The sequence below is a fragment of the Macrobrachium nipponense genome, chromosome 30 (assembly GCF_015104395.2).
Source record: "Macrobrachium nipponense isolate FS-2020 chromosome 30, ASM1510439v2, whole genome shotgun sequence".
NCBI lineage: Eukaryota > Metazoa > Arthropoda > Malacostraca > Decapoda > Palaemonidae > Macrobrachium > Macrobrachium nipponense.
The window spans coordinates 22,624,163-22,641,836 of record NC_087218.1 but is presented as its reverse complement, the minus strand read 5'-3'; the positions used below and the strand labels follow the sequence as shown (position 1 = coordinate 22,641,836).

The 17,674-nt window shown below is 50.5% G+C and overlaps 1 protein-coding gene across 3 annotated transcripts in view; it reads right to left on the bottom strand.

Moving 5' to 3' along the window:
• LOC135202372 (SCY1-like protein 2) overlaps positions 1-17,674 on the bottom strand; it is a 152,502-nt gene that overhangs the window by 98,405 nt on the left and 36,423 nt on the right. For all 3 annotated transcript variants that reach the window (XM_064231733.1, XM_064231732.1, XM_064231734.1), the window contains one exon: positions 8,677-8,826. In XM_064231733.1, coding sequence (XP_064087803.1) covers positions 8,677-8,826 — 150 coding nt within the window. The remainder of the gene's footprint in view (positions 1-8,676; positions 8,827-17,674) is intronic.

Genomic DNA, 17,674 nt, shown 5'->3' with positions numbered 1-17,674 from the left:
AAGTAGGATGTTATTTAAGGTATACATTTGGTATTTGAACTTTCAATATAGGCAGTTATAAGTGTTTTTAGAGGGGGGTTCTAAGTATTTGCGGGTTTTAACTACTCGTGAGAGGTCTGATACTCATCCCCCATGAATACGAGGGTCCACTGCATTTTGGACAAATCCAGCATGTTATGGCTCATGAGAATAAAAATATTGGCTTTCATCTAGTTGGCAACTCATTTTCAGCAGCTTCATCAAATCATGAAGACAGAAATTTAAGTGCATTATATAATCAAATCATTGTACATCACTGATTTGCTTCTCTAAACAATCAGACAGTATTGTACTTCTCCAATGTAAATATATATACATTGACCAAATTACAAAAATGATATTGTTAGTATACAATAAAGTTTTGTACATACTTACCTGGCAGATATATACTTAGCTTATGTCTCTGACGTCACGACAGAAAATTCAAAACTCGCAGCACACGCTACAGGTAGGTCAGATGATCGACCTTACCCGCCGCTGGGTGGCGGGTGTAAGAACCAGTCCCCCTTTCTTATCAGATTTTTTCTTCCACCTGTCTCCTGAGGGGAGGCTGGGCGGGCCATCAATCGTATATATCTGCCAGGTAAGTATGTACAAAACTTTATTGTATACTAACAATATCATTTTTGTACATGAACTTCCCTGCCAGATAAATACTTAGCTGATTGACACCCTTGGTGGAGGGAAAGAGACACATACTCACCTAGAAAGTGGGGACAACACATGTTAAAGGAATAAAATATATACCCTTGGTTCTTACCTGATCTAGGCAGAAGACTTCATAGTTACTGTCTATTAGTCTGCGTTGCCTAAAGTTTCAGCGAGGGCGTGACCTGTAGCTGAAGAACTCTTTGGGTCTACCAATGGGAACTGAGTCCATTTACTTGGCAGAATCCAAACAGGGTCTGGTCAATGGGGATCAACCCGCTTACGTGACAGAGCCTATCACTACCAAACGCAAGGAGCCTCAAGCACAACCGATCACCTAACCAATTACAAATATTAGTATACGAAAGAAGGAGCTGCCTCCTGCAACCTCCTTCATACAACCAAAAACTCATTATCAAAAACTAACAGAGAAAAAGATTAAAAAGGATGTGTTTCAGCTCCCTGCCCCAGCACTGAATCCGCCGATACGTAAGGGCCTAGCCCAAAACACTTTTCCATACGTAATCGATACGTCTTTTAGGTAGTGATTGGAGAAGACTGATTCACACTCCAAAAAGTGGCTTCATGAGGTTTTGCAGTGACATATTCTTCTTGAAAGCCAAAGACGTCGCGATGGCCCTTACTTCGTGCGCCTTGACTTTCAGAAGACTAAACTGTTGCTGATTGCACGATGTGTGGGCTTCTCTAATAACATTCCTGATAAAGAATGAGAGGGCATTTTTAGATAAGGGCCTACTGGGGTCCCTTACTGAGCACCAGAGATTGCTTGCATTAGCACCAAGTCTTCTCTTCCTCTGAAGATAAAATTTCAGGCTTCTCACCGGGCAAAGAGATCTCTCCTCTTCTGTCCCAACTAAGGAGGATATGCTTTTAATTTCGAAGCTCCTGGGCCACGGTGAAGAAGGGTTTTCATTCTTGGCTAGGAAAGCCGGAAGAAAAGAGCAAACCGCGGAGCCTCCTTGGAAACCTACCTCACCTTCTAGAGCCTGCAGCTCGCTGACTCTCTTCGCTGAAGCTAACGCACAGAGAAAAAGAGTCTTCATCGAGAGGTCTCTGAACGAAGCTGTATGGGGAGGTTTGAATCTTGAGGACCTCAGGAAGAGCAGTACGACATCTAGATTCCAGCTAGGGACTAAGCAAGAGGTTCTTTTAACCGTCTCAAACGATTTGATTAAGTCATGGAGGTCCTTATCTTCGGATATGTTTAATCCTCTGTGACGAAAAACTGAGGAAAGCATGCTCCTGTAGCCCTTGATGGTGGAGACTACTAACCCGCATTTTTCCCTCAGGAAGAGAAGGAAATCTGCTAACTGAGTCACAGAGGTACTGGAGGAGGAAACTTTATGAGTCCTGCACCAACGTCGAAAAACATCCCACTTCGACTGGTAGACTCTAGAGGTGGAAGGTCTATGTGCATTGGCAATAGCCCTTGCAGACTTTGCCGAAAAGCCCTTAGCTCTGACGAGACTCTTGATAGTCTGAATCCAGTCAGACTGAGAGCGGGGAGGTTCTTGTGAAACCTGTCGAAGTGGGGCTGTTTGAGCAGATCGACTCTTAGTGGTAGGGATGTTGGAACATCCACCAGCCATTCCAGTACCTCTGTGAACCAGTCGTGGGCGGGCCAGAATGGAGCTATCAAAGTCATCCTCGCTCCTTCTGAAGCTGCGAACTTCCTTAGCGTTTCCCCTAGAATCTTGAAAGGCGGGAACGTGTAAAGATCTAGGTTTTTCCAATCCATCAGGAATGCATCTATTGCCACTGCTCTTGGGTCCGCAATAGGGGAGCAGTATAGATCTATCCTCGCATTCCTGGAGGTCGCAAAGAGATCGAGATGGGGCCTGCCCCACGTCCTCCACAGCTCCTGGCATACGTCCGAGTGCAGAGTCCACTCTGAGGGAAGGACTTGATTCCTTCTGCTTAGCAAATCCGCTCTGACATTTCTCTCTCCCTGTACGAACCTGGTGAGAAGACTTATCTTCCCTTCCTCCGACCACAGGAGGAGCGATCTCGCTGTCTCGTACAGGGAGAAAGAGTGAATCCCCCCCTGTTTCCGAATGTAAGCCAGGGCTGTGGTGTTGTCCAAGTTGATCTGAACTGACTTTCCCTTTACGAGGGGTTCGAAGGTTTTGAGAGCGAACCAAATCGCTGTTAGCTCTTTCCTGTTGATGTGCCAGGACACCTGATCCCCCATCCAGGTGCCTGACACTTCTCTCGACCCGAGAGTAGCTCCCCAACCTATGTCCGATGCGTCTGCATATAACACTAGGCTGGGGTTCCGAACATGCAAGGAAAGGCCTTCCTTGAACAGGAGAGGGTCTAGCCACCAACGGAGATCCTCCTTTACCACTTGCGAAATCTTGAACGCAAAGTCTAGACCTTGAGAACTTCGGTTCCAGTTCCTCGTCAGGAAGAACTGTAGGGGTCTGAGGTGCAACCTCCCTAGAGAAACGAATTGCTCCAGCGAGGAGAGTGTCCCCAACAGACTCATCCACTCCCTCGCTGTGCATACATCTTTCTCTAGAAAGGTTGCGACCTTCTCCGAACATTGGGTTATCCTCTCTGGGGAAGGATACACCCGAAAAACCTGAGAAGCCATCAGAATCCCCAGATAGATACGATCTTGACTGGGGATTAGCTGTGACTTTTCAAAATTCACTAGCAAACCCAGAGAAGCTGCTAGATTCAACGTTAAGCGTAAGTCCTCCAGACATTTCTCCTTGGACTTGGCCCTGATTAGCCAATCGTCCAAGTAGAGGGAAATCCTCACTCCCTCGAGATGAAGCCACTGAGCAACGTTCTTCATCAGCCCTGTGAAGACTTGGGGTGCTGTGGAAAGGCCAAAACATAGGGCCCTGAACTGAAAAACGTTCCCTCCCCACATGAATCTTAGAAATTTGCGTGACGAAGGATGGACCGGCACGTGGAAGTAAGCGTCCTGAAGGTCCAGTGACACCATCCAGTCCCCGGGACGAAGAGCTGCTAAGACTGATGAAGTCGTCTCCATAGCGAACTTCCTCTTCTTCACAAAGACGTTCAGGGCGCTTACGTCCAGAACCGGCCTCCATCCTCCTGAGTTCTTCGGAACTAGGAACAGACGGTTGTAGAAACCCGCGGAAAGAGGGTCCTCTACCATCTCTATTGCCTCTTTCTCCAACATCAGCTCTGCTGCTAGAGCGAGGGCTTGATTCATGAGTGGGTCTTTGTATTTGGCCACCAGCTCCCTTGGTGTGGTGGTCAAAGGTGGTCTCGAGATAAAGGGAATGAGGTATCCCCTCTTGATGATAGCGAGGGACCAGTTGTCTGCCCCCTTTTGTGCCCAGACGTCTGCAAAGTTCAGAAGTCTGGCACCCACAGTTGTCTGGAGGACACGCGAGCTATTTCTTGGCCCTAATAGACCGAGAGAAGGTCCTTCCTCTTCTAGGTGGTCTCGAACCTCTGGAGGAAGAAGTGCGGACGAAGGGCCTCCTCGAAAGGGCTCTTGCCTACTCTGAGTGTCCTTCTTCGTTTTCTGTTGGAACGAAGGTTTCGGGATCCTAGCTGAGCGAGCCAGCATATCCTGCGTCGCTTTTGCTGACAACGAGCTGGAGATGTCATTGATTATTTTCTTCGGGAAGAGTTGCAGAGAAAGTTGAGAGTACAACAAGGAAGCTCTCTGTGCATGTGAAACAGCCTTGGTATGAACGGTAGCAGAAAAACAGCCCATTTTCTGTACTGACTCCTGTGCCAAAAAGGGAAGCTATCTCCCCGGATCCGTCTCTCACTGCCTTGTCCATACAAGACAGCACTGCGTGAAGGTCCTCAGGTGAAAGAGAGTCTTGATCTTGAGTCCTCTTAGCCATGACTCCAAGGGTCCAGTCAAGAAAGTTAAAAACTTCTAAGACCCGGAACATTCCCTTCAGAAGGTGATCTAACTCGCTCATACCCCACGTCGTCTTCGCAGAATTAAGCGCCGAGCGACGTGCGGAATCAACCAACGAAGAGAAGTCCGAGTCTGCCAAAGAGGGAGAGTCAGACCCAAGGGCTCCCTGACTCGTACCAAGAACCCCATCTTTCCCATAGTTTGGACGGGGGGAAAAGAAAATACGGTCTTTCCCTTTCTCCTCCTTCGATACCAACCAATCGTCGAAGTTCTTGAGAGCCTTCTTCATCGACACTGTCGGTTTCATCTTAACGACTGAAGACTTCTTAGCCGTATTGGTCGTTGAAAATAAGGACGGAGGTGACGGAGGAGCAACGGCCGAAAGAGACTCCCCAAAATCTTGCAAGAGGAGGTCGGTCAGTCTCTTGTACGACGAAACTGAAGCATCCTTGAGCAAATCTTCCTCAGAATCCCCAAGATACTCTGCAGACGAATGACGTTTAGAAGTTCTACTGCCAGGAGGAGAGCTTTTCCTCGGAGAGCGCCTGCTCGGAGATCGCCTGCTCGGAGAGCGCCTACTGGGAGAATGTCCACTGGGAGAGCGCCTACATGGAGAGCGCCCACTGGGAGAGCGCTTACAGGGAGAGCGCCTACAGAGAGCGCGCCTACTTGGAGAGTGCCTACTAGGAGAGCGCCTACTAGGAGAGCGCCTACTTGGAGAGCGCCTACTTGGGGAGCGCCTACTAGGAGAGCGCCTACTAGAGGAAGCTCGCCTGTCGGAAACAAAGTCTATGTCCACAGATGAGCGCCTATCAGGCTTTCTGCGCCTGCTAGGCTCTTGGCGCCTGCCATCCTCAATACGCCTGCCAGGCTCTTGGCGCCTGTCAGACTCAAAACCCCTACCAGGCTCTTGACGCCTGCCACGGGGAGAAAAAACTTCCACGGAAGAATCCCTGTCCGAAGCACGGCGCTTACAAGGCTCTGAGCGCCTATCCAATCGGGAGTGATCAAACGGAGGAATGCCTCCACTGACGCCTACTAGGCTCTTGGCGCCTACTAGTTATATATAGTTGACAAATCGTCAGTAGCTTCTGAATTTGATGGGTTCATGGCCTTAGGCCTATTTTGTCTTTGTTATGTATTGCTGAAACAATTACGTTATTACTTGAAACCTTAAAATATCTAATGAATTCTTTTTTCGTTCACTCCAAATTTTCAATATTATTTATGCTAATATTCAAAGGTTCTAAAAGTTTATTTTTTTATTCACTCCTGATACTAGGCTCTTGGCGCCTACTAGGCTCTTGGCACCTACTAGGCTCTTGACGCCTACTAGGCTCTTGGCGCCTACTAGGCTCCGAGCGCCTGTCAAAAGGAGAGCGGCTACCAGGCGAAGAACTCTTCCTTTGCTCCTGACGAGTACGAGGCTCTTGACGTCTGTCAAGCTCTTTACGCTTAACTGAAGAGGAGCGGAAATCCTGAGGAGAGCGCCTGTCAGGCTCCTTACACCTGACATGTTCAATACTCTTGCTGGGGAGAGAGGAGAGCCTACTCGGAGAGTGATCCCGAACTTCAGCCTGCACTTCTGACGTCCTACTACGAGGCTCAATAACTTCTCTAGCAGGAGGAGAGCGAGCAGAAGAGACGTTCTTTGACTTCTTCACCGGAAGCGAGTCGTCCTTCCGACGATGAGAAGACCCAGCAATAGAATCTGCTAAAGCCGCAATCTGTGCCTGCAGACCCGCCAAGATGCACGCAGGAGACCTCTTGAATTCCTCTACCAGAGACGTAGTCCGAGACCGAACAGGAGAAGCGTAAATAGAAGAATTCTTGGCTCTCTTGCGTTCCACTTCTGGTTCTTCCGCGAAGGATTCGGGGCTGGAAGGAAGGGCGCAAAGTGCTTTCCAGGGCCTCTTAAGAGGGCGAGACGACTCCGAGGCGCTCCATCTACGCTTAGGAGAAGATGACGAGAAACACTGGCGCAATAACTCCTTCTTGGCTTGATCCAAGGCAGCCTGGGAACGAGCAACAGGATCTGCCGAGGGGACGCCTGACCGGTGGGGGTTCTCCCTAACCTTCCTGCGGCTTTCGACTTTCCTCCTCCACTGGGTCTGGGAGTCTGGAAGAGGTCTAGGCCTGGAAGCGTTAGTGAGCCGGTCAGACGCACCCTCCACTGCACTAGGGGCACTGCACTGATCACTTGCACTATCACTCTTACCTTGGTCGAGAGCGAGCGAAGCTATACCTTACTATGATCGAGGCTCTCGGAAGCAACTTCCGAAAACGAATCTTCGGGTTCAAAGCTGGGCACGGGGGCTGAAACAAGAGAAGGAACTACTTCTGGTACAGGGTTCTCAACGTCCATTTCACTGACTCTAGATCTACTTGAGCTCCTTGAAGAAGCCTTACGTGCCCTATCCTTCTCCAACTTCCTTAAATAAGAAGATAGAGCCCTTCCATCCATCTTCATCTAAACTCTCGCACTCTTTACAAGAGTTAACAAAAGAGCATTCATTCCCCCTACATACCATACATACGGAGTGAGGATCCAAAGCAGCCTTTGGAAGCCTCACTTTACAGTCACTCACTGAGCAAACTCTAAATAAAGAAGGTTTCTTAACCTCAGAATCATCCATGATTATTAATTCAAAGAACAATCCAAAAGAAAATCCAAATAACAATCCAAAAGCGTAAGCCAAGCCAACAAACAAAGGGTACTTCACCAAAATCCAATTCGTCGGCAACGAGAAAGAATCTAACTATCGTAAGGACTGAACAACAGGTGTTGTCCAGCCGGCGACAGAAAAAAATCTGACAAGAAAGGGGGACTGGTTCTTACACCCGCCACCCAGCGGCAGGTAAGGTAGATCACCTGACCTACCTGTAGCGTGTGCCGCGAGTTTTGAATTTTCTGTCGTGACGTCAGAGACATAAGCTAAGTATATATCTGGCAGGGAAGTTCATGTACAAAACCAATTTAAATATATGTACATGCACACTAATGATAAGATAAGATTAGAAGTACTTTGCAGTATCCCTTGACCCCAGCTGCTCTGCTTTTTGCTTTTAAATTTCAATGGTCTGCTATAATCTCTTCCTACAAAGCTATCCAACTTCCTTAACTTTACACTTTGCTCTCATTTTCACCTCATATAAACGAATCAAGAGAGACAGCAGAAGTAATAAACAATGAATGGAGTAACACTGAAAAAACCATGAGGAATGAATGTATTAGAAAGAAAGAATAGTATGGGAAAAATATAAATATTATATAGATGCAATAAAAAGAAAGAAAAAGAGGTATGAAGGATGAAAGATGTATGAAGACTAAAATAAATATCCTGTGTGCTCCATCATCTCTTCACTAATTACTGCATGTTGTTTATTTCAATTAAATGATTAGACAGTAATTATCTAAGAAAGTTCTGATCATACCTAAAACTAACTGACTTAATGGCTGAATAAACTAAAAGCTGCATATCAAATAATCATATCAAAAGGTTCAACTGTGCATCACAAAAACCAAGAGTGAAAATAAAGCATAAAATATTCTCCGATTATCATCAAAATATTTACCAAACTTGGCAAAACACGAAATGAAAGCCAACAACCTCATGATGAATAACACAGACTAAATTATGGCACTGTATGCATACAATCCAGTGAGACAGGATTAAGGAGGCACTATAGAGAGTAAGTACATATCCTCTATACTCTTGGGGAAGATAGTATCCTAACTTTTCAACACGAGTGTCAATCCACTGCTTGTTACTGTACATTAAGTCTGGGATAGCTTACTTTCCTCTGCCAGAGCCCGATTAAATACATATCCATTTAAATTTCACTTGGTAATATTTCCCATTAGTTGCAACAGCAGAAAAATCTGAGTATACACTGGCTATGGTTGAAATCTGAATCTCTTCTGGATTAATTTTCAGTACGTAATTAACAAAATAAGCTTTTCTGATGATGATGAATGTGATGCATTACTAACCAACAAAATATTAAATTACTGTGTTTGAAAAGTTAACAAGACACTACATTATGGGCATTACATCCTGACATTTTAGGAGTACAATCTGAATGAACCGAAAAACCAATAAACGTACCGGCTGATCTGCAGCAGCTTGATTTGCTACACAAAAATCAAATCCAAACAGCTTCCATGCCCCTTGGTGATTCAAAACAATATTTTCTGGGCAGATGTTTCGATGTACAGTCTTAACAGAATTGTGAAGAAAAGCCAGACCCTCACTAACCTGTTAAAATTTTAAAACATACTTGTTCATGACATTACATAAATGATTGGGCATTGATACACTTATGTTTATGATAAAAGTTCATGCAACATATTAAGTACTAACACTCAATTCATTATATCACATTTACATATTGTAGTCTTTTATTCCAGTTAACAGGTTTCAATAATGCTGCTATTCAATCATGGTACTCACAAAAATAACAATTTGTCAAAAATTGTATTTTTCCTAACTATACAAACCTGAGGTCCTTTAACAACCGGTTGTAAGCTTCGAACAAGGGAGTTCAGTAGTTAACTGCTTGTCCAACAGTCAGCGCACCGCGCGACTGGGAGGTGAAGATTCACTTTGCTTTAAGCCCAGAAAAACACAGAGTGAGGGGTGGCATGAGGTGGGATTATGTGTAAAGGACCTCAGGTTTGTATAGTTAGGAAAAATACAATTTTCGACAAACTGTTATTTGTTCCGATACGTAATACAAACCATCGGTCCTTTAACAATAGGAAGACTCACTTCTTGGTGGGTGGAATCTGAGTCAATGAACAGACTGGTGTTCGTCCAACCTGGTTCCCTCCCTGGTCGTAAGAGCAGAGGGAGGGATCCTAGCCTCTGCCCAATGATCGGGGTATGTACCGCAGGATCAATGGTCAGACCTCTGGACCCAAGTAATAAGAGGGAGGCCAGCATACCTCTTAAAACTAGCAAGCAAGAACTTGTTCCTATTGCAAGAGGCAATATGAAGTCATGGGTTTGTCTCTTGTTGGCTTCCACTTCCCCCCTTGTTGGGGAAAGTGGTGGATAATCGCTCCTAACCCTAATGAAAGGGGTAGGATGGGGCTCGGTCGAGTAGCTCACCTGCATCGGTCTCCTGTTCCAGCGTAGTGACAACCGCGTCCCTCTGCCCACAGGTAGAGGGGGAGAAAAAGATGGGGAAGAGAAGCCAGTCACACTCTCATTCACTCATCCATTCATGCAGTCACAGTGACAAGGATGTGATGCTGAGTCTGTCCTGCGCCATGGAGAAGTTCTTGCGAAATGCAACGGAAGGACCAATGCCTCTAACTTCGTGGGCTCTCAGACGAAGGGTACGGATGTCATCGCTACCATCAGCTTCGTACGCCCTCCTGATCACCTCACGCAGCCAGAAAGAAAGTGTGTTCTTGGATACTTCTTTCTTGGTCACCCCGGTGCTAACGAAGAGGCATCGACACTCAGGCCTGAGGTGCCAAGTTCTCTTCAGATAGCACAGTAGCACACTCACAGGACAAAGCAGCATCTCATCCGCATTGTTGTCGGTGAAGTCCAATACAGAGGGGACAGTGAAAGACTCGAACCGGTCATCAGGGACCGAAGGATTCTGAGTCTTCGCTACGAAGTTCGGGACGAAATCGAGCATCACAGATCCCCATCCCCTGGTATGCTTGACGTCGAAGGATAAGCCATGAAGTTCCCCTACTCTCTTCGCCGATGCCAGGGCCAGCAAGAAGAGGGTCTTGAAGATCAGATCCCTGTCTGACGACACTCGAGGGGACTTCGAGTCAGACTCCTAAGGACGAGAGTCACATCCCACCCCGGGGGCCTGAGTTCCCTGGGTTGGCAAGACCTCTCAAAGCTCCTCATTAGCAGTGAGATCTCGAACGAGTTCAAGATATCCACTCCCCTCAGTTTCAGGACTAGAGCCAGGGCGGCCCTGTATCCTTTGACTGTGGGGACGGAGAGGAGCTTCTCTCAGCGAAGGAAAACGAGGAAATCTGCTACCTGCTGACACCAACCACAGAAAACGGCCCACTTTCCCTGGTAGACAGCTTCAGAGGACTGTCTGATGTACCCAGCCATCTCTGTTGCTGCTCAGCGAGAAAAGCCTCTCGCTCGCAAGAGATGGTGGATAACATCTAGCCGTGAAGATGAAGGGACTGGACTGACTGGTGGTACCGTTCCACATGTGGCTGGACGAGAAGGTTGTGCCAAGAGGGAATCTCTCTTGGTGCTCCTGCAAGAAGAGCCAGCAGGTCCGGATACCAATGGCCTTAGGAGCCACCAGGATCATCCGGAGATTCGGGGTGACCAGCACTCGGCTGATCACCTTGCGAATCAGACAAAACGAGCGAAAGGCATAAACGAAGAGGTTGTCCCACGGGTGTTGAAGAGCGTCCTCTGCAGCTGCCCATGGGTCCGCCAAGTAGAAAACCTGAAGTTTCCTGCTGTGCCGGGTGGCGAACAGATCCACGACTGGACGGCCCCACAGGTTGAAGAGCCTTTCCGCCACGTCTGGGTGTAGGGACCATTCGGTCCCTATCACCTGATCCTGACGGCTGAGCTTGTCTGCTACTACATTCCTCTTGCCTGGAATGTAGCGGGCTGACAGCTCTACAGAGTGAGCCCTGGCCCACTCGTGCACCTGCAACGTCAACTGGTGCAACGGGAGGGACACTAGGCCCCCCTGTTTGTTGACATATGCCACTACTGTGGTGTTGTCGCACATCAACACCACCGAGTGTCCCATCAGACTGTCCTGGAACTCTTGGAGAGCGAGGAACGCTGCCTTGAGCTCCAGGACGTTGATGTGAAGGTGCTTGTCGTGATGGTCCCACACACATGTAGCCAGCAACTCCTCCAGGTGTACGCCCCATCCCTCGGTTGACGCGTCTGAAAATAGCAACATCTCCAGGGGGGGAGTGCGGAGAGGCACTCCTCTTACGAGGTTCCTGTCGTCCAGCCACCAGGCTAGGTCCTGCCTCACCTCCTTCTTGAGGGACACGGGGAAGTACGGCGGGTCTCTTGCCTGTGACCAACTCTCCTTCAGTCTCCACTGGAGAGACCGCAGGTGAAGACGCCCGTGAGGGACTATCTTCTCGAGTGACGACAGGTGGCCGATCACGAATTGCCACTGCTGAGCTGGCTGTTCCTGCCGAGACAGGAACTGGTAGGCTGCCTCCCGGAATCTGCTGATCCGCGAGTCTGTGGAGAAAACTCATCCTGCTACCATATCGATCAGCATACCCAGGTACTTCATCCTCTGCTTGGGCTCGAGATCTGACTTCTCAAAGTTCACCACGATCCCCAGATTGAGGCAGAACTCGAGGAGTCGATCCCTGTCCCATAGCAACTGCGAGCGGGAGCTCGCCAGGACTAACCAGTTGTCGAGATACCTCAAAAGACGTATCCCTGACAAGTGGGCCCAAGCAGACACCAGAGTGAACACTCGCATGAACACCTGTGGGGCGGTTGAGAGACCAAAGCAAAGTGCCCTGAACTGGTACACCGTCCCGTCGAGGATGAAGCGGAGGTACTTCCTGGAGGATTGTTGAACGGGTATCTCGAAATACGCGTCCTTCAAGTCCACCGAAAGCATGAAGTCGTTCTCCCTGATGGAGTCGAGCACGGAGGGTGCCGTCTCCATCGTGAACCGAGACTGGCGAACGAATCAGTTCAGGGGAGAGAGATCTATCACCGGGCGCCAGCCCCCCGAAGACTTCTCCACCAGGAAAAGATGGCTGTAGAAGCCCGGTGAATGATCCCTGACGATCTCCACAGCTCCTTTGCTCAGCATGGCTTGGACTTCCTTGGATGTTCCGGGTACGTAGGTCTGAAGGTGGACCGGGTTGGAGGTGAGGGGTGGCCGAGACTCGAAGGGTAGTAGATACTCTTCCCGAAGGACGTCTACTATCCAGGTCTCTGCTCCATAGCGCTGCCATGTTGCCCAATGGCTCGCCAGGCACCCGCCCACTTCCGGCAGCAGGTGAGGGGGAATGCCGTCCCTAGTGTTTCCCACCTCTCTTTGGCTTCTTCTTCCCAGCTCCCCCTCGTGAGAAGGAGGGCTGGGAGGAGAGCTGGTTACGGTCGCTCCTAGAAGAAGTCGAAGGCAGAGTCTTTCCCCTGGGCTTCGACGATGTGATCATCTTGGCCGCAGAGGAAGCGCTAACCAAGCTTTTGGGCTTGGCCGCAGTAGCTTGAGGCTGCCCAGACGCCTTCGAGACTGCCTGGTGTACTAGACGGTCACTGTCATCAGTGCGCCGTTGCTCCACCGCAGCGTCCACCATCTCTCCAGGGAAGAGAGAGGAGGAACTCCGCACCGGTCCATTGCGAAGACCCAGAGCCGCCTCACGCCCAGCCGCCCTGGTCACTCGGGTGAGGACTGCGTCCCTACGCCGAAGAACCAGGTTGGCCCACAGGTTTGCAGCCTGGTGGGCTAGGTAGGAGATGGCTCTACCTCCAACCAGGTAGGAGATGGCTCTACCTCCAGACTGGCACAGTCTCCCAAAAGCTGGGTCACCTTCAGGAGTGATATTTCCCGAGGTGGCCGTGAACCTTAGACACCGTGAGGGACCACAGGTCTAACCAGGAGACTGCTTGGAATGCCGCCATGGCAGTTAATTCCAAGGCGAGTGCCTCTTGCTGCGAGAACCATAAGTTCTCCGACAGGAGCTGCTGCAGAGACACCCCCGGAGTTAGCCTAGCTAGCTCCGGGTTAACCTGTTTGGGCGGCAGAGGGTCCTCCGATGGCACGTAGAATCTCCTCTGTTACAGTAGAGGTGGGGGAAGTAGCTTCAAAGACTTGCCAGACCGTAGCGAACCCTCCTGTCCGGAGACGAGAGAGTCCATCTGGCCCACCACCGAGTCAGCCAGAGCCGATTGCAGCAGACCCAACATCGTCTTGGGTTCCTTCTTAGGACCCCAGAACGACTCGAGCCTGGAGGTAGGCTCAGAAGGTGGGAGCAGCAATCCTTCCCCGAGGTCGTTGTGCTGACGAATCAGCGCAATAACCTTCGCAAACGACCTCTGGATCTCAGGAGTGACTGCGTCTTGTGGAGTAGGACCGTCAAGTCCCTCCAACAAGAGCGCCTCCCGAGACCCTCCTCCTTCCAAAGGAGGAACTTCAACAGACCCCTCCTGGTCTCCTCCTGCCACTTGCGCGTACGACCTGGTCAGTCCTAAGACCGTGCCAGGCTCGTAGGCTGTCGTGGTGGGACCGTGAGGAGCGCGCTCCTCACGGTCACTCCGGATCACCTCGCTCTTCCCGGCATAGCCCGAGGAAGTTGAAGGGATCGGAGAGGAAGACCTGACGCTCCCCCCTCGCCCACCGGCAGAACCGGTGTGCTTGGGGGGGCTGCAGGCGACCAAGAACAACGGCTATGGTCCCGAGCGTCAGAGGAGCTGCTGCTGGTCCCCCTACCCACCCGGTCCCGGTGGGAGCGGCAGTCAGGGGACTGGCAGAGTCTGCTGTCGCGGTGGGAGCGGGGCCTGTCCTCACAGCGCGTTGACTTCGGCCGGTTCCGGTGACTGAGGGGACCTCTTCCTTGTCTCAACCCGCGGCCGGTCTGGGACCATCGCGTCAACCCTGGGAACCAGCATATCGCTACGAGAGTGATCGCTCGCCTGGCAGGAGTCACCTGAGCGACTCTCACCTGTCTTCCGCTCCGTGCCTCGGTCCTGGTACCGAGCGAACTCGGAACCCTGGACTTTGGCTGCACGGTCACCCGCGGGCGACCGCACACTCTGTACCTCTCGCAAACAAGAGGCCGAGACAGAACCTGATGCAGTGGCAGAGCCCCTAGCTCCAGGTGAGGACCGGTGTTAGCCGGTACCCCTCTGGTCCCCATCTTCTTCTTCTTTGCGGAAAGAGACGGGCCCAGCTCCCGAAGGAGCGGGAGGACCAGCGGAAGACCCCCCCATCCCACCGGAGTGAGACGGGCCCTTAGAAGTTCCCGAAGGAGACTTCTTAGGGGGGGAGGACACAGCCTTCTTCTTCCTCGGCCGTGAAGCCTTGAAAGCCGAAGGGGAAGAGGCGGCAACAGACGACGACGAAGAAGACGAAGAAGACGAAGACGACGATGAAGACGACGACGACACCTTCCTCCTCTTCCTCTTCTTCTTCTTCTTCTTCGTCAGCTTCCTCTGAACAGTCGTCAGGTCCTCCATCCAGGACGGAGCCTGGGGCAATTGCCGAAGCAACGCAGCCCGGCTGCATCTGTCCGGAAGGACCTGCAACTGGAGCAGCAACACCACGGGCAGGAACGACGTCGGCAGGGGCTGGTCCAGGTACGGCAGGTACATATATCAGGTACGGCAGGAACGGCAGGTACAGCAGGAGGCGGGGCAGCGGCCAGCGACCTCCTGGGTACTGGTGGCAGGTCCAGGGGCGAGCTCTTGGGGCACCAGAAGTCAGGGGCTGAGGCGAGAGCGGCGAACCCGGGTGGCGGTGTTACAACCCTCCTCAGAACGATAGGAAACGGCGCCTGCACTGCACCTGAAGGGGTCACCGTTGTAATATGCTGCGTATAAACCAGGTGAGGAGGGGCAGCATACCCTGGGGTCGATACGGTGGTGATGGTGGTGGTTACCTGACCATGCGTAACCGGAGCAGAGCCACTTGCCAGGTGATGCAACAGCCCCCGAACACTCAGTGTCCCCTGGAGACCCAGCGAGCACCACACCTGGCCGAGGTCGTCACCCGCGGCAGTTGCACCTGAGGAGGTAAAAGTCGGGTTAATAGGAGGGGTTCCCCCTCGCCCAGGGGGGGGGGGGGGGGGGGGGGGGGGGGGGGGGGGGGGGGGGGGGGGGGGGGGGGGGGGGGGGAAGTCCCACCGAGTGAACGGAAGACCCCAAGTAAAATTGGATGTCGGGGTACCTCGCCCCCTCCTCCATGCTCAACGGATCTGGCGAAGAGAAGGAGCGAGAAACCCCCCCCCGAAGGGGAAGGAGCCATATGCAGAAGCTGAGATGGAGGGAGGAAAGAAGACGACGTGTCCGTGACCAGGGGAGTAGCCGGAGAACTTTCCGATGACTCCCTGGCAGGCTCACGTCGCTTCCTCCTCACCTCAAAGCGTGCCCACTGCTCCTCCGACCACAAAACACAAATATCACAGGGTTCGGCGTGAGAGCATTCGTGCCCCCGACACCGAGCACACAATTCATGAGGATCAACCTCCAAGAAGGAGCGGAAGGCCCCACACTTACGGCCCTCCACACCAGGGCAATTCCTGCGAATGATGTGGGGGCGTGGGGAACTCTCCAGCTCACGAGAATCAATAATAATAATGATAATAAAATACAAAAGCACAAGTACTTACAGTATTTTACACAATCACACAAGAATAGCAAACCAAGATTGAAGAAACAAAGCATACGATGAAAGGCGGGCAGAGAGAAGTGGAGAACATGTCTGTCACCCAGCGCGGCCAAAAGCAAAGTGAATCTTCACCTCCCAGTCGCGCGGTGAGCTGACTGTCGGACAAGGAGTTAACTACCAAACTCCCTTGTTCGAACCTTACGACCGGTTCCAGCTGCCGCAAGTTACATTCCTATTGTTAAAAGACCGATGGTTTGTATTACGTATTGGAACAAATAAAGTTTTTATAATAAAACTAATATTGTAATACTTGCCTGAACACCTGAATTAACCCTGGTCACTGACCAGCCCAAACTACATCCCCACAAATTTTCTCATAAAGTGGGTACAGTAAGTCCTCGGGTTACGCCGGTCTCGACTTACGATGTTTCGTGGTTACGAACGCGCCCCCATAAAAATATAAAAAATAATATTATGCGTCGTTCCGTCTTACGCGGTTTAGCGTCGTAAGCGACGTAAACAAACGCGAACTAGTTCCGGGCGCACGGCGGAAGAATACGCTTTGTGGGGGAGAGGATGGCGTCGCTTCGCTACGCTCATTCCTCGCCCATACGCCATTTTGGTTGTTTACGCTGCCTCTCTCTCCCTCGTGTTGTATCGTTTTTGTAACTTTTTGCCTTTTGTTATGGCTCCCAAGCGCAAGGCGGACTCTTCTGATGGTAGTGCATCGAAGAAAAGAAAGGCCATCACCATGGAAATTAAAGTGGACATTATAAAGCGATCTGAGAAGGGAGAAACGCCAACAAACATTGGCCACTCGCTTGGCCTTAGCCGTTCGACCGTTGCTACCATTATCAAAGATAAAGAGCGCATCGTTGAACATGTGAAAGGATCTGCTCCTATGAAAGCGACAGTGATAACCAAGCAGCGTAGTGGTCTAATAATTGAAATGGAAAGGTTATTGGTGCTTTGGTTGGAAGACCAAAATCAACGGCGTATCCCAGTCAGCCTTATGGTGATTCAGGAGAAGGCGAAAAGATTGTTTGAAGCGTTGAAAAAACAAAAGGGGGAGGGAAGTGAAAGTGAAGAGTTTGTGGCTAGTAGGGGTTGGTTTATGCGATTTAAGGCTCGGGCCAATTACCATAACCTTAAAGTGCAAGGTGAAGCTGCTAGAGGGGATGAGAAAGCAGCGAGTGAATTTCCTAAAGCGTTGTCTGACATAATTAAGGAGGGGGGTTATTCTGCTTAGCAAGTGTTTGACGTGGATGAGACAGGTTTGTTTTGGAAGCGTATGCCTAACCGCACTTACATCGCCAAGGAGAAGAAGTCAGCACCCGGTCATAAAGCCAGCAAGGAGAGGCTAACTTTACTTCTTGGGGGTAATGCTGCTGGCGACTTCAAACTGAAGCCCTTGTTGGTGTATCAGGCTGAAAATCCAAGGGCACTCAAGGGCATTTGGAAGGGTCAACTACCAGTAATTTGGAAGTCCAACAAGAAGGCATGGGTGACACTTGCAGTGTTTGAGGACTGGTTCGTAAACCATTTTGTTCCAAGTGTGGAGCGGTATTGCGCCTCCAAGGGTATCCCCTTTAAGGTGTTGCTAGTGCTGGACAATGCCCCTGGACACCCTGCCCAGCTGGGAGACTTCAACCCTAATGTCAAGGTGGTTTACCTTCCACCTAATACCACGGCCCTTTTACAGCCTATGGACCAAGGAGTGATTGCTTCGTTCAAGGCCTACTACCTACGAAGGACAATTGCTATGGCTTTACAGGCAAC